Source organism: Littorina saxatilis, linkage group LG9 (genome assembly GCF_037325665.1).
Source record: "Littorina saxatilis isolate snail1 linkage group LG9, US_GU_Lsax_2.0, whole genome shotgun sequence".
NCBI lineage: Eukaryota > Metazoa > Mollusca > Gastropoda > Littorinimorpha > Littorinidae > Littorina > Littorina saxatilis.
The window spans coordinates 57,060,045-57,083,406 of NC_090253.1; the positions used below are offsets into that span (position 1 = coordinate 57,060,045).

General features: G+C 42.0%; 1 protein-coding gene across 1 annotated transcript; it reads right to left on the reverse strand.

Moving 5' to 3' along the window:
* Positions 1 to 1,834: 1,834 nt before the first annotated feature.
* Positions 1,835 to 21,869, reverse strand: LOC138976978 (E3 ubiquitin-protein ligase TRIM56-like). Its single transcript, XM_070349871.1, has 5 exons — positions 21,696 to 21,869; positions 16,699 to 17,841; positions 7,081 to 7,224; positions 2,613 to 2,771; positions 1,835 to 1,879 (listed from the first exon to the last, which is right to left on the reverse strand). The coding sequence occupies exons 2-5, from the start codon at positions 17,812 to 17,814 to the stop codon at positions 1,835 to 1,837; spliced, it is 1,464 nt and encodes a 487-aa protein (XP_070205972.1). The 5' UTR covers positions 17,815 to 17,841; positions 21,696 to 21,869.
* Positions 21,870 to 23,362: the final 1,493 nt, after the last annotated feature.

Here is a 23,362-nt window from a genome sequence, read left to right on the forward strand (position 1 = left end):
GTCGACACCAATAAATCCTAGACCTGGGCTGGAGATAAGAACATGTCGACACCAAGAAATCCTAGACATGGCCTGGAGATAAGAACATGTCGACACCAATAAATCCTAGACCTGGCCTGGAGATAAGAACATGTCGACACCAAGAAATCCTAGACATGGCCTGGAGATAAGAACATGTCGACACCAATAAATCCTAGACCTGGGCTGGAGATAAGAACATCGCCTTGTCTCATCACTTTACCTTACTTTAATCAAAAGTAAAATTCTCTCTTTTAATCAACATCTATGACTTAATATTTTTTCACACAATTTGCAACCCATATATTGGCAAACTGTTTGAGCAGAACAAATCTTATCTTTAATATTAACGGTCCAGAAAGCCCTATCAAATGCCTTTCCAGAATCAGTCATCAATAGAAGACCAGGAGCTTTGTTTTTATTCAAGTATAACATTCTGTTGAACACACAAAACACAAGCAACAACAACAAAAACAAGAATCACATCAACAACAATGAACTGAATGGTAAACGCCAGAAAAAGTCATTGCCATGGAAACAGTCTCTTTGTTTGGTCTGGTGACTTCACGGTATGCGTCGAACAGGTAAAGCAGTGACCTGAAACAAAGGCAATGAAAAGATCATGACGTAAAACTGAGGTGCAAGTTTTATGAGAACAATTAAGGAGAAATATCAAGCAATGTTCACACTTACTTCGAGTTCATAATCTCAGTTTTACAAAGTGTTGTTTTCAACAGGACTGTGTGTGCATGGTAATAATGTTTTCAACAGGACTGTGTGTGCATGGTAATAATGTTTTCAACAGGACTGTGTGTGCATGGTAATAATGTTTTAAAACTCAGTCAGCGTAGGATTGCACTGTGTGAACAGCTAGTGTCTTGTTGCAGAAAAACAATCATTCAGAAAGTCCGGGATGATAAACACGGTGCTCACACATTTGTGAGCATTCATTTATGAAAGGGATTGTAGGTCTTCCAGAGACCTTTCCTCAGAATATCACGTTTCAAGTTCGGTGTAGAAGTCACAATGATGCCATAAATATACCTGAAGTGTCACTGCCACTATCAGAACGATCGACAGGCTACATGGAAGGAGGATGGTTGATTATCACACTGTCAAACAATTAGTCAGAAGGTCGGGGATGATACACATGGTGCTTAGACATTTGTCAGCATTGATGACACATATTTTAAGCTTTCCGATGACTTTTCTTCAGAATCTTACGTTTCCTCTTTGTTAAAAAAAACACCCATCCAATCAATTACTATGCAACGACAAGGGGCACTGTTATAATGATGAAGTGCTGAATGAAAAGAGTATATCTAATTATTCATTGGACAAACTCACCTGTCTGTAAGGACCCAACACGTCAAAGAATGCAAAGCAGGGGTCGGGCAGGCTAGGGGCGGCTTCACCCTGGTCGTCACCGTTGATGTAGAGATGAAGAGATCGCTTCTTGTCAAGCATCACTCCCACCCGGCTTTTCTCGGGTAAGTCTTTCAGCTTCTGTCCAACGTTGGTGTTCAGCTGAAAAGACACACACCAATGTAACTATCTGTTTTCGATATAAGAGTTGTATGTGAACTTTTTTCTTGATTAAGTTATAAATATGTTCCTCTTTCGGGACTTCTTCCTGGTAAAACCGAAGGCAGTCGTGCAGAATGTGGTTTTGCTCTCCAGTCCATTTGCACGTTGAGAAAGTCTCTATTTCTTTTTCTGCTTTTGAACCAGGCAACTCTTTAGGGACGACTTGAGCCCGAGAGACGCCACACACAGGATGTCTGTGAGCCTTCAGCTGAGTTATAATGTCCGGCAACTAGAAGAATGCACGATCATATAGCTGAGTCATAATGTCCGGCAACTAGAAGAATGCACGATCATATAGCTGAGTCATAATGTCCGGCAACTAGAAGAATGCACGATCATATAGCTGAGTCATAATGTCCGGCAACTAGAAGAATGCACGATCATATAGCTGACAAAATCCAGTCAATAGAGAAAATGGACTGACTTCAAACATTTTGAGTTTTTGAAAGCATTTTCAGTTTTACAGCGAAAGCGTCAACCCCAAGACAGGTCGGACAGACTCAGTGAATAACTTATCGACAGTCGTTTTACCTTGACGAGTTGACATAGATTCCTCATTGAGGTTTGAACACACGCATTGATGTGAAGATTGTAACTTCCTCGCACGTGAACATTTATGAACCTATTTTGATTTCCAGAACCACACATTAAACAGTGGACTAACTGTCCGACAATGGCTTGTCCGGGAGTTGATAGTGACGGCCATTTTACCCAGTCGGATTTAAAAAAAAAAATTAAGGGTACTATAGTAGCAAACTTTTAATCAAAGATTTTACAAAACTGATCAGGACCTTTTCTTATCAGCTTCAAAAACCACCATCACATACAGATACCTACGCACGCACTCACACAGGCACGCACGCACGCAGGCACGCACGCACGCACGCACGCACGCACGCACGCACGCAGACACACACACACACACACACACACACACACACACCCGAATCCGTAAATACACACTTGTCACTGTCCCCATCCTTTGATCACGGTCTTGTCAGACTTACCCTCTGTCTGCCATTCACGTCCACAGAATTGTTATTGATGACCACGGCATATGACCATTTATTAGCGCAAGATGGCAGTGTCAGAGGGTCAGGAGGAGTGGTTGTTGCTCCCGTCCACATGTAACCACCATCATAAGCGTCTCTTTTGTCCAAGATGACCTAGACATATTGCATACAATCAGCATATACGGGCACATGCGGCGTACGCATAGACAAACCAACACAGAGAACCACAGGCACACATGCACACACCCATACACAGGTACACTCGTAGAGAGACACACACACACACACACACACACACAGACACACAGACACACACACACACACACACACACACACATGTACGCTCACACATATTAGGGAAATGTTTTTGTTAAATTATGTTCGTAACTGACATGAGTGTCAACATGCTAAATTAATGTAGAAAATAAATGCCTTGAAGCACATAGCGAGGTAACGCTGTTGATTGTTTATTTGTGTTCAAATGGAAGGATGCCCTCATGCTTGGCAAAACAAGAAAGAAACAAATCGACTGGCAACTGTCTCTGGTTCTGTACTTCATCACGGCACAGCGTATGACAGAGTCGTTCTTGTAAAAGGTTGTTGTTGGTGTCGCGGACAGTTGTGTATAATTAAGGTTCCTTGGTTGGGCGCTTGTGTCAGGTACCTGTGTCAATGTTTGGAAGACCTGTTGTTGAGCTTAGCTCAGTTATTCCACGCATTGCACGCATTACGCGAGACGTTTACGGTAGGCTGCGCGCTATTTGTGGAGTTCACGTGTTTCCTTGTAGCTGACAGCTAAAATTCATAAGCAGATTTTATCCCCGAGTACGCAGTACTAGGGTCCAGCAGACTTTAATTGTGTGTGTATCTGTCTGTCTGTCTGTCTGTCTCGACTTAACAGCTTATTGCTGGGAAACTGCTGGGCGCAGTTCTTTCAAAAGTTGATACACTAACTTGATAATAGGTCCGATTGATCGTATTAAAACTTCATAATGTTACCTGGGACCTAAATGCGAAATATTTCACCAAAACGACTCTTAACGGGGGGAGTTTTTGCGGTGGGAGGCTGGTCGCTTTGCGAACAGCCTGAACTGAAGGGGAGACTTGAGCGGCGAACACGTCACGCAGTGACGAGAAAAGCATGATTTGCAAGCCGGACAACGGGGAAATGGTCTCGGCAAAGAAATTACAATGCAGGGTTTGGTCTCGGTGAAAGAGAGACAGAGAGCACGAGAGTCTATGGCCAAAATGATCCGGGTTCGATTCCCGGCATGGGCGTTCTATTTTTTTTTAATTCTTGTTTACTATTGTTTATTATGAACGTTTTAATGTTTAATTTTACTCTAATAGTTTTTTTTAATTGTGTAAAATAAATAAATAATTGTTTTTAATTTTATTTTTTTTAAATCCAAGTGACCCGGGTTCGATTCTCGGCATGGGCGGTCTATTTTTTTTATTTTTTTTTAATTCTTGTTTACTATTGTTTATTATGAACGTTTTAATGTTTAATTTTACTCTAATAGTTTTTTTAATTGTGTAAAATAAATGAATATTTTTTTTTTAAAATCCACGTGCACAAGACAAAAACTTTCATACTGGGGGAGCGAGCCAGTCTGAAGAGTACTCGGGTCCAGCGCCAGCGTTTTTTATTCTGTCTCGGCCGAGACAAGATGTTGTCGGACAGCTTCGAAGTTCGCGTTACGAATTGTCGTTTGTGTTCGAGTATTATTTTTACAGTAGTTTAAACGTACTTCTACTGGTGGACTTTGTAAAAGTCAGTTGTGTACATAAAGTGTGTACGCGATGCTATTCATTGGCCTGTGTGAGGTAAGCCATATTTCTTGTTCTAAATGTGGATAGACTTTTGTCAGTTTTGCTGAAGGTGAATTAGCGGCCGGTGGCAGGGGACAGGGAACCTACATTAGTTACCGGTTGTACTGTTTTGTCTTGTCTTTGTGTTGTTGGAAATAGTTCATCATCTTGTTTAAAGTTCATTAGCATGGTAAATGGTGTTGTAGTGGAAAGTAATAGTTGTGAATTATTGCGTTTAATCATTTGGTTGATTATTGTAGAAGGGAACCAAGGTTAGTGTCATTGTGCTTCCTCCTCATCCCTAAGATGATTTCTATTGGAGGAGGAAGTCACGTGTCTTAGATTTTTTGGTGTGATTACTGACTTTGGCCTTCTAGGCTTCCAGTGGCTTCCAGTGGCTTCCAGTGACTTCTGTAAAGGACTGAACGGACCGGACGTGCTAACATTAACTTCTCGGCATTGAGGAGTCACAACCACGCTGCTGTTGAGCAGCAACTTCGGATCGTCGCCGTGGCACAACCACGCTGCTGTTGAGCAGCAACTTCGGATCGTCGCCGTCGCTGCAGCCTGCTCTAGCAGTTACACGGCGTGACGGCACCCAACCTGTCTGAATCTCTCACTCCCGCGAAAGAGACGCAGATGTCGACCCGAGGGCGCATCCCCCCCCCCCCCCCTGAATTCATCAAAATAGTAGCTAAGTACTTTCTCAATGATAGAGATCATTTTAAGGTATGAGGAGGACCTTTAAGACGTACGTTCTTTATATTGACTGCCCTGATCGTCTCGTGTATGTTAGTTGTTGACATTATTTGGCTGACGTTTAATTTTTCATGCTCATCATGTTCATCTTCATGTATTCGTGTTAACCAATCCATTACCCCATTCATTGTCACCCCCATCTTACACCCTACTTGGGACTATTACATATTTTCATTATTTTACATCGGTGTTTTTTGTGTGTTGTGAAGTGTGGCTAAAGTTTGTAAGTGAAAACTAAACATGCAAGCATGCATGCACGCGACAGTTGGTCACTTTGTCTTGCAGAACGTTATGTGATCGTAATATCACAAATACTGTGCACAGTGCAGATGTGTGTCAGAAAGTTGATCTTAGCAGCATTAATGTCCATCTATTCTTTTATTTTGTCGTTGTACTTAGTTAAAATGTACAATCACTCAAACTAGACCGTTCTTCTTCTTCTTCTTGGCGTTCGCAGAGGTTACACAATCAGTCCAGCACTGGTGATAAATGTTGTCGTTTTCTCCAACTCCTGTCGACTGCCGTATAGTTTGGTCTGCAAGGGAGTTGGTGACGGCCACACTTCTTTTCGTTCCTCATCTAGTAAGGGACATCGCTGTAAGATGTGTTCCGCTGTTTGGTCCTCTTGACCGCAGGCACAGGTTGGTGATGGCGCCAGCTTGAACTTTCGGTTCATGTGAGCATTGAGCCTGTTGTGGCCAGTACGCAGCCTGATGAGGTTGACTTGCTGCTCTCTGGACATTGTGTGGTAGTCATCTCTGTTTGTCCTTGGCCTCATCAATGCCTTGATGATTGTCTTCTGCTCACTAAAGCTGACACTGTTTTCAGGTTGGTCTTCCACGGCTCCTTCTTTTGCCAGCTCATCTGCCCTTTCATTTCCTGGTATCCCACAGTGTGCTGGTATCCACTGGAGGACAACTCTTCTGGTTTGTCTGACCATCTGTAATGCTTTGGCCAGCTGTGGGAGTTTGTCGTTCTCTAGGGCCTGAAGGACTGAAAGGGCGTCCGAGAGGAAGACAACTTGGTAGCAAGGGTCTGCGGAGTCCTGAACGAAGGAGGCGGCCTGCACGAGAGCTTCTGCTTCTGCTTTATAGTTTGTGCAGTGTTTGCCAGTGGCAACGCTGGATGTAGCTGTATGTCCCCCAGGGAACTGGATGAGAATGCCTGCACCTCCATTGAGCACGGCGTTAGTTGCTGATCCATCGGTGTATACATGGATCCACGCCTCTTTTGGGTACTGTTCGTCGATCAGGGCTAAGGTGAGTGCCTGTCGAGCTGTGTCAATCTGATCTTCTCCTGAGGTAACATGTGGAACACTGGTGCAGATCTGGATGCCTGGTTTCTCTGTTGCCTTGGGGGTTTCCTCTTCTTCTTGAGTCAGAGGTAGAGTGTTCTGTGGAAGGACTTCCCTGTACTGTCGAGAAAGTCTCTTGCTCTCGTGTACAAAACTGCTCCGTTTAAGCCGGTTCTTGGTGAGGTTGCTCAGTCTGTGCTTCATGGGGTGGTCGGGTAGGCACTTGAGCTTCTCGGCCTGTACCATAGTCTTGGAAACTAGACCGTTAATCACTTGCACCCAAGGTGGTTAATGGGCGTCTGCCCCCCCCCCCCCCACCCACACACACAATCCATATAAAACCATTCATACAGTATAAAAAAAAACCAATAATCTGTTCTTTAGAATTCTCAGTATTCTCTGAATTGCTATTTGAAGTAAGAAGCAAAATTCTTCATAAGTGTTGCACAGTCTGTGAGGACAGGATCTTTAACTGAATGACATTTGCGGTTAAAAAGCAATGCTAAAAACACAACTCTTGTTCACGAAAGTCTTGAAGGGATTACAGTTGTAAACACACTGATAGCGTCACAGTGAACACTGAGCTCAATGACTAACCTCGTACAACATGTTCGTCATCATAGGCTGAGAGGCGACAACGATACCACCATCCAAGTCAGTCCCTCTTCTCTCTGCTGTCTGCTTGTTGTTGCTCAGCACGATGTTCTTACCGTGGTTGTCATGGAAACAAAATGCTGTCACCTGCAAAGAGGCAGTTTATTTCTACTTACACGTACATTAGTCCGGTCTGTCTAGACATGAAAAATGCATTTTGTTTACAATCAGTGACACAGATATCTTTACATTGTAAACGTTCATTTAATCGGCCTGATAAGTAGGATTTTCGAAATTAAAACCAACGGTTCTTGTTGCCGAGCCACCATGTACCATCATACGTCATCTCGGCATTGTCTGCTTTCTCTCCCTGTGCCACGTGCATGAAGATTTGAACAACTGTCAAGAGGATGTGTAAACAAGGCTGCAAACAGTCGCCCGCTAGGCTTTGTTGTACGATCTCACTACTTTTTGCTTTGTTTTAAGAGAGAATGTTTCACTACAGTTCCACTGAAGTGTCCCTTTACCCTCATGGTTATTTTTATCCAAAATGATTTTGTGTATGTGTAGCCAAGTGGCCTGCCCCGTCTCTTTGTGTGTGATTATCTCCTGCCCGACCCAGTTGCCTCCCCTGTCTATAGCTATTCCCTGTGTGTGTGTGCTAGTCACATTGGGTTTACATTTAAATAATGCCCTTTGTGCTAAGAAATCCCTAACTTGAAATGATGAGAAGCAGCAGCGTAACCTCTAACCATCAGTGCCTAAGGAGTGACTAAATAATACCTGGTTGTCTTTGTGCATTGTACTTTATTGTGTGTTTACTATCGTAGGGTAGACCCCGACCGGATGCATTTCTAATCTCTTATCTCAGATTTAGGTGGTCGTTATGTAATGTGTCGCCAGACTGTCTGGGTATCGTTGGACGGCGGTTTGTCAAGTGGGTGTCATTTCTTTTGACAGGGTACAATCATTGAAGATGCCAGGTAGCTTGGAGGTTTTAGTCTCTTACCCCCCCCCCTTCTTTGTAACTGGTTGTAATCTAATGAGTTTTATCCGGTGTACACGGCAGACAGGCCCCTTCTTCCCCCTTCAGCTAGTGTAACTACTTGTAATATTTCCGGTGCTTGACACCCGACCGACACGGCTTCATGCCTCGGTAACGATCCCTTTCATTGGGCAGGCAATCTTAAGTAGAACGCCCCCCGTTGTCTGACACCGGGTATCTTTCCTATTGGCTATTGGGAATCGGAGTTGACCAGCCTTTAAAAGGGAGAGAATTAGGCTAGATCAGCAGACGCGTTTAGTGAGACCGATCATCGAGTGAGCTGTGTGCTGCTCATATGTTGTTGTCGTGAAAGTGTCGAACCTCTGCCCAAATTTATCGCGACTTGTGAATTCGTGCCCTTGTGTTTCGCGACTAGCGTCAGCAGCAGTTTTGTGTTTAGGTTCCAAGTGTGCTCACTGAGGAGAATCTGTAAGTAACTAAATGCTTTATTCATTCCTTATGCTGTATTCATTCCTTATGCTGTATTCTTTCCCTATGCTCTATTCTTATGTTTCATTTGATGCTATGATGTTTGCATATAATTATGTACATTTTGACGCTGATTTGGTCCCGGGCGATGTCCGACCGGTCTCGCGTCAGAGTTGATGACGCCATTTTGATCTAGCGGAGAGATGTGTATTCTAGATCAGTTTCTAATTACTTTCATGATTTGGCGCTGAAATTGAGCGTTAATAACTTCTAATATTTGATGACCAGTTATTCTAAAGTTGTTTTAGAGTCTTGTAAATTAAAGACTCGTAAGAATCAAGTAAGGCAGACTCGTTCTCATACGTTTCGTTTTCGCTGAGAAAAAGCCTGTCTCGCAATATTTTATGTCGAGAAGACCCATGTGTATCGTTGCGATCTTGTTCCCATTTTCATCACATATTATTTCTGGAGATCAGTAGAGTCTGAGTAGTAGTCGGTTAAAAGCCCAAAGTTAAGCCCCCAGTGCCATTGGCCCGTAAAGCTACCTATTTACGATTTAGGCGCAGAAACCCCTACAATTGATGAACGGGAAATATGGTTGACACATATATTTTGGGTAATGAACTCGATGAGAAAAGCCTGTTACCTATGTTAGATCCCCTTTTTACAAGGACAGTTTTATAACGATGAAGTCCGGTAAGGTAAGTCGAACCTTTCTCAGATTTCGGTTTTCGATGAGAAGGGATTTGAATACTTTGCTGGACGGAATTCCGCTTAGTAGCCAGTTTGTTGAGGAACAAAGAAGTTCTCAGTTTTCGCTTCGCTGAGGATCGCTCTTTGCTTCCAGTACTGTAACTGTAACTTTGTAGGCGAAGTGTACAACAACATGACATGCTTTATGACGTTTAGTGATGCGTTACTTTTCATGTGTTTGATCATGTTGCTGCATTTCAAGCCGTATGTCGTTGACGGTTAATTGGCTGATGTAAGATTGTAGTGTCCGCCATTTTGACCGGCGTCCCCCGTGTAATGATGTCAGAGCGCCCCCATTCCCCTAGGTCCGCCCCTGATACACATTACATGGCTTACCTTCCCTGTCTTTTGTCTGGCTTTGTGTGAGCCAGTCATGTTATGTATTCTGTCCTGTGTCACTCTACTGGTTCCACTCTGTTTGCCACATGAGACTGTGCCAAAAGGTCAGGTGTCATGTCTACTGTCCCGAATGACACACGATTGCTGACATTTCACCATTGCCAACAGAATAAACAAATAAGAAATAGGTAGAAAATGAATGTGAAAACTGACTTTAATTGTTGATCAGTATTTTCTATACCACTAACAAATAATCTACTTGCACATAGCTGTTTGGCAAATGTATGTTGCATGGGACACACTGACATGAAAGTGGAAGATGTTTTTCCCTCTAGAGAAACTACATATCAAGTTACACTTTTTGTGCTCTTCCATTCCAGTTGGCAATCAATTGTTAACGCATGTTATTAGAAAAAATAGAACGAAAACAGATTAGATAGAATGAAAAATGTACTGGTGATGTCATTTGGGACATACTGACATGAAAACGTCACCTTTTGGCACAGTCTCACATGCATTTTCATACTCTGATATTTTGCTAGTCTTCATTTGTATTAATACCCTTTTACCTGTACATAATCTTATGAGTTTTGATTATCATTCCTTTGATGAATTCAGGCATGAGAATGATAGAGATCTTCTGAGTTAAGATCTCAGACAATAGGAAGATATTGTCTACAGGATGCACACTTTTGACTGTTAATTCTCATGTTGCACTTTAAAGGCACTTGCCTGCAGAAGAACTTTGCGACTGATAAAACTGAACATTGTGTGCAGTCGCGCTTGCACTTAAAATGTGTTTGCCGACAGAAGAACTTAGCGACTGATAAAAACTGAACATTTTGTGCAGTTGCATAGAAGCATAGCAGACTTTTAATCTAAAGCGATATGATTTAGTCGCGCTTTCCTGTAAAGTAATAGACTGTTGTCTAACGCTTCATTTTGAAGCATGAGAGCTTGCGCTTACCCCATGTCTGAATTATCTTTCTTATTCTTGTCGTTATTATTCAACTCGATGAAGATTTGTCTTCATGGCGATGAACACGCTTAATAATAACAATTGTCAGTAAGTACTGGTGTCACATGACTGATGTGAACCAGTTGATTGGCTAATGGCGATGCGCTAAAACTGTTAGCGCACTCTTGGAGTGCGCTAACTTTTCCACAGAGCGTATTCTTGCGCCCTTTGCCTAAGCAAGACTGTGCTCTCATCCTCAGAATTAATTAATGACATGTAGCTTATATTCTCCACAATACCAAATGACCATAAATTCCCTGCTTCTCAATTAAAGCAGAAGTGGGGTTTTTTTCTGACAGATTGCATGTGCCTGTGCCAGTGCCAGTGATCTAAAAAAATAGAAGCCGCTGTGTTTCATCTAATTTTCGCCGAATTGCATAGATTCTTCTCATATGCCGTGTTAGTGGCATGTAGCTTATCATCCACATTACCAAATGATGAGTTAGTATACAATTCCCAGCGGCTAACAGAAAACACAAGTGTTATTCCGATAACGTACCAGCAAGACCAGTTTGGAAGACTGACTCGATCGATTCTGTAGCAGACAACACAGAAATACGACTACATCAGTTCAGTAAATGAATGGTTTCAGAATTATTATTTCAAAGCAAGAACAATTGTAATCGAAAACGTGTAAGGTTCAGAACGTTCTTACCATAAGATTTATTAGCAGCCTGCCTTATGCGTACAGACTCTGTGCAGACTGCAGTCGTTCCATTGCCCAGGTTGGCAGGTAGCCTAGCAGACGACATTAACCCCGCTCAGCAAATTAACATGTTGGGCAAATGTGAACAAAAAAACGATGGGGATATAATACGTGTAGGGTTCAGAGCATTCTTACCGTTCATATTTAGTATCAGACTCCCCGATGAGTGAAGATAGAACACGAGAAAAATGCCACATTTGTTTTGAAAATGTGCGAACCGTCGAGTCCCGCTTTGAGTCAATTCAAGGGGAGTCACTCCGCATAGTCAATCCGTCGAAGCTCGACTGGAGGTTTCGAATCGCAAATAATGAAGAGCCTTTCTCCGAGTTCAAATGAGGTCTCACTGAAAGATCATCACTGTTCAGATTAACGCTACACTGGAATTTACCAACAGAAATTAAAATGCGTGTGACGAAAGCACGACACACTTGAGACACCCCACACAAAAGTAGATCTTTACTGTGCACGACCTGACCACACAGTTATGCCTATTCAAATGCGCATTGCAAAATGTGCGTTTGGAATCTTCTTTTTTCTATGGCGGTACTGACAATATCGTTATTGAAACAATCCCAGTGCACTAAGGGATTTATAGAGCAAATCTCGAAAATAATTATTGAACTCAGCGCTATGCGCTTCGTTCAATAATGAATTTTCTCGATTTGCTCTATAAATCCCTTAGTGCACTGGGATGTCTCAATAACTTAAATTATTTTGCAGTTGCGGTTCATGCAGTTGGTTAATTTATGTAAAGCATTTTCCTATGCAAGGCTTAGGCCTAAGGGAAGATGTTGGTTACTTCCCTTGACATTAGCTGTTGTGGAGTTGTTTAAAGGCCAACATCCGCGGGAATTTTTCTCCTGGAGCGACCTAAACTTGAACCCGTCGCTATTCTTGGATGTCTGTTTACTTCGTGTTGCACGCAAAAATTGAGCGACTTCCTTGCCGCGTGGATTGACGAAGCTGTTTTATTCTCGTGACTGAAAACACTGCAGTGCGTGCAGTTTTATTCTGTGGGTTCGACAGATTGACTAAATGTTGTAATTTCGCTTTCACGAATCAGGAACCGACAAGGAATAAGATGAAAGTGTTTTTAAATTGATTTCGACAATTTAATTTTGATAATAATTTTTATATTTTTAATTTTCAGAGCTTGTTTTTAGTCCAAATATAACATATTTATATGTTTTTGGAATCAGAAAATGATGGAGAATAAGATGAACGTAAATTTGAATCGTTTTATAAAAACTTTTTTTTTATACAATTTTCAGATTTTTAATGACCAAAGTCATTACTTAATTTTTAAGCCACCAAGCAGAAATGCAATACCGAAGTCCGGGCTTCGTCGAAGATTACTTGACCAAAATTTCAACCAATTTGGTTGAAAAATGAGAACGTGATAGTGCCGCCTCAACTTTCACGAAAAGCCGGATATGACGTCATCAAAGACATTTCGGGGATATCAATCCCAGGAAATCTCATGAAAAATTTCATAAAGATCGGTCCAGTAGTTTGGTCTCAATCGCTCTACACACCATCCGGCTTTTCGTGAAAGTTGAGGCGGCACTGTCACGCTCTCATTTTTCAACCAAATTGGTTGAAATTTTGGTCAAGTAAAAAAAATATTTTTTTTATTAAACGATTCAAATTTACGTTCATCTTATTCTCCATCATTTTCTGATTCCAAAAACATATGAATATGTTATATTTGGATTAAAAACAAGCTCTGAAAATTAAAAATATAAAAATTATTATAAAAATTAAATTGTCGAAATCAATTTAAAAACACTTTCATCTTATTCCCTATCGGTTCCGGATTCCAAAAACATATAGATATGATATGTTTGGATTAAAAACACGCTCAGAAAGTTAAAACGAAGAGAGGTACAGAAAAGCGTGCTATCCTTCCCAGCGCAAGTACTACCCCGCTCCTCTTGTCAATTTCACTGCCTTTGCCATGAGCGGTGGACTGACGATGCTACGAGTATACCTCACGCCGGAACCTCGGCTGTACCCGCGGATAACCGCAGGCTCTGCAGGCTGTTCACCGCAGACAGAAATTGTCAACACGAGTGGTGAGTGTCTGCACAAAATCGTCTCTGCTTTCTCTAAAATGACATATCATTACAAAACTATTGTTTGTACTTCAACCTAAGGTATTATAGCACCCTACCATCGATTTAATTTTTTCCTTTCGTTCGAATGTGAAGGCTGAGCTTCGAGTATTTGTGCATTTCCTGTAAAAAGTGCCAACATTCTGACTTTACACATTTATTACGGAAATCCAAGCTTATTAAACAAGCTGCAGAAGTCAGAATTTTGGTACTTTGTACAGGAAATCCACAAATACTCGAAGCTCAGCCTTCACATACGAACGTATCCGCGGGTACAGCTGAGGTTCCGGCGTGTATACGGTCTTGCTGAAAAATTGCATTGCGTTCCGTTTCATTCTGTGAGTTCGACAGCTACTTGACTAAATGTTGTATTTTCGCCTTACGCGACTTGTTTTTACATTTAGTCAAGTTTTGACTAAATGTTTTAACGTAGAGGGGGGAATCGAGACGAGGGTCGTGGTGTATGTGTGTGTGTGTGTGTGTGTGTGTGTGTGTGTGTGTGTGTCTGTCTGTCTGTGTGTGTGTGTAGAGCGATTCAGACCAAACTACTGGACCGATCTTTATGAAATTTGACATGAGAGTTCCTGGGAAAGATATCCCCTGACGTTTTTTTCTTTTTTTCGATAAATACCTTTGATGACGTCATATCCGGCTTTTTGTAAAAGTTGAGGCGGCACTGTCATACCCTCATTTTTCAATCAAATTGATTGAAATTTTGGCCCAGCAATCTTCGACGAAGGCCGGACTTCGGTATTGCATTTCAGCTTGGTGGCTTAAAAATTAATTAATGACTTTGGTCATTAAAAATCTGAAAATTGTAACAAAAACAAAATGTTTTTAAAACGATCCAAATTTACGTTTATCTTATTTTACATCCTTTTCTGATTCCAAAAACATAAAAATATGTTATATTTGGATTAAAAACAAGCTCTGAAAATTAAAAAAATATAAAAAAAATTTATTAAAATAAAATTTCCGAAATCGATTTAAAAACAATTTCATCTTATTCCTTGTGGGTTCCTGATTCCAAAAACATATAGATGTGATATGTTTGGATTAAAAACACACTCAGAAAGTTAAAAAGAATAGAGATAAAGAAAAGCGTGCTATCCTTCTCAGCGCAACTACTACCCCGCTCTTCTTGTCAATTTCACTGCCTGTGCATCGAGCGGTTGACTGACGATGCTACGAGTATACGCTCTTGCTGTAAAAATGCAGTGAGTTCAGTTTCATTCTGTTAGTTCGACAGCTTGACTAAATGTTGTAATTTCGCCTTACGCGACTTGTTTTCTTTTGTACATTCTCAGCAGAATTCTTTTAGTTCAACCCAATGTACTGCCCAGATAACATCTTGTTTACTGTCGGCGTTGTTTTCATGCATTGTACCACGTTCTATGATGTTTTGGATACATAAATAACAAGTCGCGTGAAGCGAAATTATAAAAAAACGCTGGCGCTGGACCCGAGTACTCTTTAGACTGGCTCGCTCCCTCAGTATGAAAGTTTTTGTCTTGTGCACGTGGATTTAAAAAAAAAAATATTTTTATTTATTTTACACAATTAAAAAAATTATTAGAGTAAAAAAACCCATTAAAACGTTCATAATAAACAATAGTAAACAAGAATTAAAAAAAAAACACAAAAAACATAGACCACACATGCCGGGAATCGAACCCGGATCACTTTGGCCATAGGTGGACGTGCTACGACAACTTTACTAGAGTTGTGCGCCTTGAATCACTGTGTCCCTGTCGCTCTCTCTCGTGCTCTCTGTCTCTCTTTCAGCCTCACCGAGACCAAAAACTGCATTGTAGTTTCTTTGCCGAGACCAAATCCCCACCCGCTGCTGCGCTGGCTGGCTTGCAAATCGTCTCGCATGCGATACGCATGCTTTTCTCGTGATCGGCGGTTCTTTTTGGCGAACTGCCTCGGGTTCAAGTTTAGGTCGCTCCAGGAGAAAAATTCCTGTGGATGTTGGCCTTTAACTCACTGTGGATTCTCTTTCAGAGAATGCTGTGTCTGCAGGATTTTGGCTAAATTGTTACTTGTCTATATTTGTCATGATTATTTTGACAAATGATACATTCATTGGTTTATGATTTGTATTACGTCATGTGTGACTTAGAAGGCATGTTGTTTATAATTGTATTTTCTTTTCTTTTTAGTGCCTTCTTCTTTACACTGCTTTCTGGTTACTACCAGAATAATTACTTTTTAAATATTTCTGGTTCACACCAGAAATTATAGTTACTACCAGAATAATTACTTTTTAAATATTTCTGGTTTACACCAGATATACACATATATATATATTATACTGTTTCTGGTTGATACCAGAACTTATAGTTATAATTCTGGTTTGCACCAGAATTCATAGTTTCTATTTCTGGTTTACCCCAGAAATTCTGGTCTTACATGATATGTATTGTTTCTGGTAGATAAAAGAATTAATAATTGCTATCTCTGGGTCAGTTAGATACACATATTGGTTCTGATTCTGGTACTGGTAGATACCAGAACTCAATAGTTCCTTTTTTTTGGCTACTAGAATAATTCGTAATTGGTATTTCTGGTTATATGTAAGCATTGCTATTTCTTGTATTAGAGTTCTGTTTATTGTTTCTATTTTATAACTTATAGCATTGTTTCTAGTTGCAACCAAATTTAGCTAAACTGTTTTGGAATATTTATGATTTAGATAAGCTAACTGAGTGGTTATTTTTAGTTACAATTCCTTCAATAAAAGATAAGTTAAAGCAACCTCTGTCTTCGGTGTCTTAATTGTATGCTCCTCTGCCTGTGCTATATATCCTTGTCCTTCCACCCGACATTCCCACATCTGCAAGAAAGAGTAACTCGACATCTTCCTATGCAGTTTTATCAAATAAGAAACCTAAACCGTCTTATTTCAGGAGTGAAACAAATTTGTTTGGCAATTGGTAATTACTTTTCCTAAATCGGCAATGCAAATTTATCAGTTCCTATTCAACAATTTAGCGTTAAATGTTTTGGCATAGTTACAAAATCCAGCGTAGGCCAACAACCTTTCAAATCACAAACCTGATTTCTGTGTCCAAAAATACGTACATGTAAATGCATAAAGTAAACAGGGCCCCTGGAGATACCGGTTTCATTTCAGGACTTGACATTAGATATTTCCCCACAGAAATTATTGCTCGATCATTAAGATAATCAGAACGAGGAAAAAAATACTTACAGGTCCAAAATCCAAATCAGCAGACATGACTTTGGTCTGACCTAGTACTGACAGCTCTTTCTCAATGCGGGTCACGGCCTCTGCGTCAATCACGACGGTCACCTTGGATACGACCTTGGCGCCTGAGGGTAAGGTGGCGCTGCAGTCGAGGTTTCCAACACGTGTCTGCATCACGGGCGTCATTGTGCTGACAGTGTCGCAATTCTTGGCTTCCTGCACGCGCTGTACCACGTGTTTGTGTAACGTCAGCTTCCCGCGTCGTTGTAGCATACACGTCTTGGTCTCCGTCACCGCCTCCTTGACGTCAGAGCACGCGCTGTGGGCCAGGTCGTTGAGGCGATGACGACAGTCCTGGACCGACTTCTCCAGGCGCGCACACACGGCTTCGATCTCGGCAACGGCCTTCTTGGTCTGCTTCTCCGTCTCCGCCATGTGGGTGTCCAGCTGTTGGATGGCTTTGTCCAGCCTGGCCTCCCCTTCGGTCAGCGTGACCGCCAGCTCCGCCAGCACGGCACGCGCGTCCTTGACCTTCTCCTGCATGTCCTTGACCTCCGGGCAGCTGCGGTGGCGGGACGTGGCGCACAGTTGGCAGATGCTCTCACCGTGTGTCGGGCAGAACAGCTCCGTGGTCTTGTCCGCGTGGACGGCGCAGGCTGCATGCTGGCTTCCCGCCACTTTGTCCGCCGTCAGGGAGGTCAGGTCCTCCACCGTGTGGTTCCTGGCCACTTTCTGCTTCAGGTGCAGCTTCCGGCACGACTCGCAGAACAGGTCCCCGCACGTCAGACACAGACACGATGCAGCGGCCTCCTCACACATGCAGCAGCTGTGCGACTGTTTGAGCAGACGGTGAGCCCCCACCAGGTCCGCCATGGCCAGGTCTGTGGGGAAACCGTCCGCGACGTCCTGCCAGCTCTTCTGGCCTCGCTCCTCGGGGTCCACGATGGCGCAGCGGCACAGCGGACATAGCGCCTGGTCTTGAGACTGCAGCCAGGACAGCAGACAGTGGTGACACAGCAGGTGTCCGCAGGGCAGCAGCTTGGGCTGCACGTACTGCTCGTGACACACGCTGCAGTCCATGTCATCGGGTTCTGGCACCGGCGGGGCAGCTGTCGCCATGGTTCAGTGGACCGCTTTATATGTTACCTAAAATTGCAACAGAGGTCCTATTTTGAAGATCGCCAACAAAGATCTGAGAGAATCAGGTCTTTAAAAAGAGGGAGTTTGAAAATTAGGTACGGTGAAATTAGAGACGTTTTGAACAATAAAGCTGAGAAGCAGGGTCTTTAAATAAAGGAGGGGGGGGGGGGCAGTATTTAATGGATGGAATCAATTTACTCTCCTAATTCGGACATTGCGCTCGCTTGTAGTGTACGGAATCAAACTTGATCCCTGGTTGCTACCCTACACGCCCTGTAAACTGGGCAGTGACAGTTCATGATGCTCCGAGATATGCCTCATACGAGTTGTGACACACAGGCATGATACGGCATGGAGTAATATGTTGACTTAACTCTTACCAGTTCGCTCCCTTGCCCATCGTAAGCAAGCTTACGATGCCCCCCCTGTAGTTTTCCACTGACCAATTATCTAATTATAATTTTTTTTTTTTTTTTTGTTTTACATTGGATGGGTCGGACAGTGGATAAACTCATATTTAAGACACACTTTATGACTGAAACAAGCTGGGGTTTTGTTATAAGTTAGTTATAGAAATGTATTATTAGGCACAAAAAAAAGTCTGTTAACGGTAACATAGGCCAAAAAAATAGGGTCGGTAGGTCGGGACTTTTTTTTCAAATTTTTTTTATTTCCCCAAAACATATTTTTAAGTTATTTTGCCAAAAAACAAAGCCCCCCTTTTTTTTTCAAATTTTTTTTTTCAAATTGTTTTTTTCAAATTTTTTTTTTTCAAATTTTTTTTTTCAAATTTTTTTTTCAAATTTTTTGTTTTTTTTAATTTTTTTTTTTACCAAATGCCATACAAAAGTCTAGGGTCGCGCGAAAAAATAGGGTCAGTCAGGATACCGTAAACAGAATATTTTTTTGGGGGGGGCCTTAGGCATGAAACGTCCAACTTTGAAATTTGGGTGGGGGTATTCAGGTGACAATAACTTTTTTGTTTATCAGCAAAACTCTATAAAACTTTGCTATGTTATGTAAAATGAATGCCCAAACAGACTAGTTAGCAGCATATCTAAAATAAACTGAACACAAAAAAAATTTCTTCTTTGTGTTTGTCACGTGTTCCAAAAAATGGGCGTACAAATTTCAACAAAAATCATGTTGTCACCCCCATAAAATTTTTACCTTTAACGATAGCACAATTCTCTTTGCAAATATGAAAAGCTTATTCATTTTCCTTTCATTTGATATATAACTTTCTATATTTCATTTAGAATATGACCCCAGATAGCCACTCGGCAAGTAGGCACCAACAGCACTGTAAAATATGCCCTAAAACCCCCGAACTGGTATCCTTACTCCGCCCCACCCCCTTATTACGTACCTTCATTGTTTTTTCTTGGGGGTTGTGCGGTGGGGGGTGGGGGTTGAAGTGGGGCGCATTTCTTAAAGGCTGATGGTGGTTGACTATTCTGCTTATTGCTACACTCTAAAGTGTTGCCAGTTGTGAACACAGTGAGATATACTACATGATTCCACTAGCAAAAGAAGCACACATGGTAAACAGTAGTGTTCAAATCAAAACCAGTGTTGACCCTGTCTGGGACTTTAGCTAGTAGAACTATGTCACACTTCGTTCTTCTTCTTGTCGATCACACTAGTTATATTGTCAGCCCGGACAGCGAGACGAAGGTTGCCGTCTTCTCCAGGTCTTCCTTTCCTCCGTACAGCTAAGCAGACCTGTTTACACTACACATTGAGCGTAGTAAACTACGAATTTGAATAATATACTACGCAACTACGCAAGTCTGTCGTTTTCTACGCAAACGGTATTTTTAAAAAAATTAAAAAATAAAAAAAAAAATTGTTTTTTCTTTTTTTTTCTTTTTCGTCTTTACACCTGTTCCGTTGTGCTCTCACACCGCCCCGTCCCTGCACGCAAACGGTATTGTTTCGGCTACGCATATCACAATCCGTAATTTTCTTCATCTCCCTTGACCGATCCATTTTCCAATCCATGTTTTCGGCCAGCAGCGTTTGCTGCGTGCAGCGCGTAAAGCGCCCACGGGCGTTGCGTTGTAGCTTGTTAATGCCGAATAGGCTTCTCCAAGCAAATGCCGGGCACAACTGAAAGCGTTACTGCCAAACCATGCGGGCATTTCGACACAATGGCTGAACGCAGAGCACACGAAAGTGAAGATGAGAACTGTGAAGAAAATGACTCCGAAAGGCCACCGACCAAAAAGAAAAAGACGAGCAATACGCCGAACCAAGTCTTTCTGCCAAAATATCATCAGGACTACCCGGTACCCATGCCTTGTCTTCGCGGAAAGGAAAACATCATGCTCATTGCACTGTCTGCAATTCCCATTTTTCCATCAGTCAATCAATACATGTGGTAAAAAGTAGCAATCATTCTTCTTGTTGTTGTGATAGGTCGACGAGAAATTCTACACATTCAATTACAAAACTACACATTTGCCTCATTTTGCTCCCAGAAAATACACATGCAATGTTTTAGGGGTAAACAGGTCTGCAGCTTGCAGTGGATGGAGACTGCAGTTGGCCACACTTCGTTCAAAACTGGTTACACAAAGTGAATCAGCTATCCCCGTTTTCTCATGTTTATTTTCCATTGTATTAACATACTGACGTCAGAACGCGATTTATCAGATGCAGAATGTCTCCTAAAAATTGCTAGAATGATCCTTGAGGCATGAACGCTTTAAAAAGTTCATTCGAGTTCAAATGTGAAAATAGGTACGTTATTTTTTGCGTTCAGTGTACCAGTCGTATTTGTGCGTCACAGGAGCTTGTATCAAAGCGCTGGTCGATCGCCCCTTTATTCTTACTGTAGTATTACTATACTTATTAGTACAGTACGGATAAAGAGGAGTAGAATACTATGATCGATCAGTGTTTTGATACAAGGTCAAGTAATGTACAAGTAATGCACTGTCTTCTACATTCATGTTGGTTTGTTGTGAATCATTCCTAGCTAACCTGTCGTTACCTTTGCGCTGTTGGTAAACAGCAGAAAGTGACGATGGCTGTGTAAAACGAACAAGAAATAAACAACTGTTGAACGAGAAACACGTCACGCTCCCTTCGCACAGAGAGAAAGTCTTTCTAATGCTAAATTTAGAACGGCGAAGCACTGAACTGAACAAAGTTCACATTCTCGCGGGTCCCTGTGACCCATATCGAGATTACGCTGCATATTGTATTCGCTAAAATTGGGGTCAGGTCGTTGTGGGGGGGGATGCGTAAAGAGAATGGTGAATATTGCACTGCACGATCGACAAACCGGCCATGTTCTTGTGAAAAGAGTACTACACTTTATTTACCACGGTTGCGGCATAAGCATACAACTTGTGCACGTTTTTTTTTAACCCGCAGCCCTCGCCCAGTGCATGACTATTCTGAATCAAACATATACACAGACATTGCGCACTCACACACACACACACGTACACACACACACTCACACACACACACACACCCACACACACACTAATGACAATGAGAGAGAGAGAGAGAGAGAGAGAGAGAGAGAGAGAGAGAGAGAGAGAGAGGAGGTGGAGAGAGAGAGAGAGACTGAGAGAGAGAGAAAGAGAATGAGAGAGATAGAGAGAGAGAGAGACTTGCGAACCGAAAGTAGGGCTAGGGTAAACACACAACACAACACAACACAACACAACACAACACCAACACCAACACCAACACCAACACCAACACCAACACAACGAGAGAGAGAGGGGGTGGAGAGGGAGAGAGAGAGAGACTGAGAGAGAGAGAGAGACTTGCGAACCGAAAGTAGGGCTAGGGTAAACCCGGAAATTCCGTCAGTGAACGTTAAATGAATAGTGACATACCTCGCAACTTGTTTCAGCCTCAGAGCGCAGTTATAGAAACGACTAGTCAACAACTGGAGTTGATAAATCTATGGTAGTGATCCAGAAGCGATAACAGGGATGAATGATTCACTCTAAAAGACACGAATGTGACAAACTGTCCACACTGGTTCTAACTTCGCACAGCGGCAGCCATTGCACTGAAGAGTGTGACGTAAAATATGCTGTGATCACGTGATGTGTGTCAAAGTTTATCTTTCCGGTACAGTGCGGACGAACCTTTGGGAACAATGTGACCCGATTTGCACATGAAGTGTTGAAGTCAGTGCAGAACCTCCGAAATGCGTATCAAGTTTAATCACTGGGTCAGTTGACAGCCAAAGCAATAGTCACATAATAACAAATGTAAACCAGCCACGGAGATCCGATAGACAGCCAGCCAGACAGCCAGCCACACACACACACACACACACACACACACACACACATACACATAAATATGCGGGTGCGCTTGCACAAACTCTCTCTCACACGCATACACACACGAATACACACACACACACACACACACACACACACACACACACACACACACACACACAAACACACACAAACACACACACACACACTGCACACACACACACACACACACTGTGGCCACTGACAAGCACTCTTTCCGTTTAGTGATCATACCATTGTACATAGCACGGGTGGACGGGGAAAAGGATGAGGGATAATGTAGAGAGTGTGTGTTATCTAATTTAATCGGGAATTGTTTCAGATCTTGAAAAACCTAGACTACAAAGATCATAATGACTAATTTAAAACAGTCGTAGACGTTTGTAGGTTTTTTTGGTCATGAATTTGTTATAGCCATATTAATGCGCTTTGTCATAAGAGTATCTTTGATACATTCAGATGATCACATTTTTTAACCTTCGCCGGTCGTCGTGGGTCCGTGTGGACCCAGAAGGGTGTTTAATTGCAAATATCTCTTAAACCAGTTGGAAATTTTTAAGGAGCTTTTAAGAATACCTCAGACACATAAAAAACTCGAATGTCCTAAAAGATCATAACATTTCAACGAGAAGTAATTAAAAAAACAAAGGTCAAATTTAGACTACACACGGAAAACATCGTGGGGCCGTGCTGACCCATGTTTCTCAAACTGAAGGAACTAGGGAGAGAAGTCACACACCTTCAGGTATTGGCTCTGAACATCATTTTCTATGATCTGTTTAATTTTGGAGTTAATAAACAAGTAGCGTGGAGCGAAATTAATACATAACAATGTAGGTCCACATGGCCCCACGACGTCCACAGAAGGGGATTCACGTTTTTTTCTTTTTTGAGAAGCTTTAGTCAGCACGGTAATAATTAAATTAATAATTTATTTTAATTACTTCTCGCGGAAATGTAACCACGGCGTCTACGGAAGGGGATGCACGTTTTTGCTTCTTTGAAAAGCATGGGTCTACGGAAGGGTATACTTATTTTTTTCTTCTTTGAGAAGCATGGGTCAGCACGGACCCACGATGTCTTCCGTGTGTTGTCGATAACCCGGGCGGGGGAAGGTTAAAATAGACGATTCATGACTGTTGTCGGGTTTTCCCGTTCCAACGCAATCACCAAAACTGCACCATACTTTCACGTCCTGGATTTAAAAATAGGTTATAAATCAATACTTG

Bases quoted from the DNA above. Each gene is read 5' to 3' on its own strand.
- LOC138976978 (XM_070349871.1), bottom strand. From the start codon at position 17,814: ATGGCGACAGCTGCCCCGCCGGTGCCAGAACCCGATGACATGGACTGC. The intron at 2,772-7,080 runs GTTAGTCATTGA...CAATATGTCTAG, and splicing joins TGACGAACATGTTGTACGAG to GTCATCTTGGACAAAAGAGA. The intron at 1,880-2,612 runs GTAAGTCTGACA...GCATTCTTCTAG, and splicing joins ACGTGAATGGCAGACAGAGG to TTGCCGGACATTATGACTCA.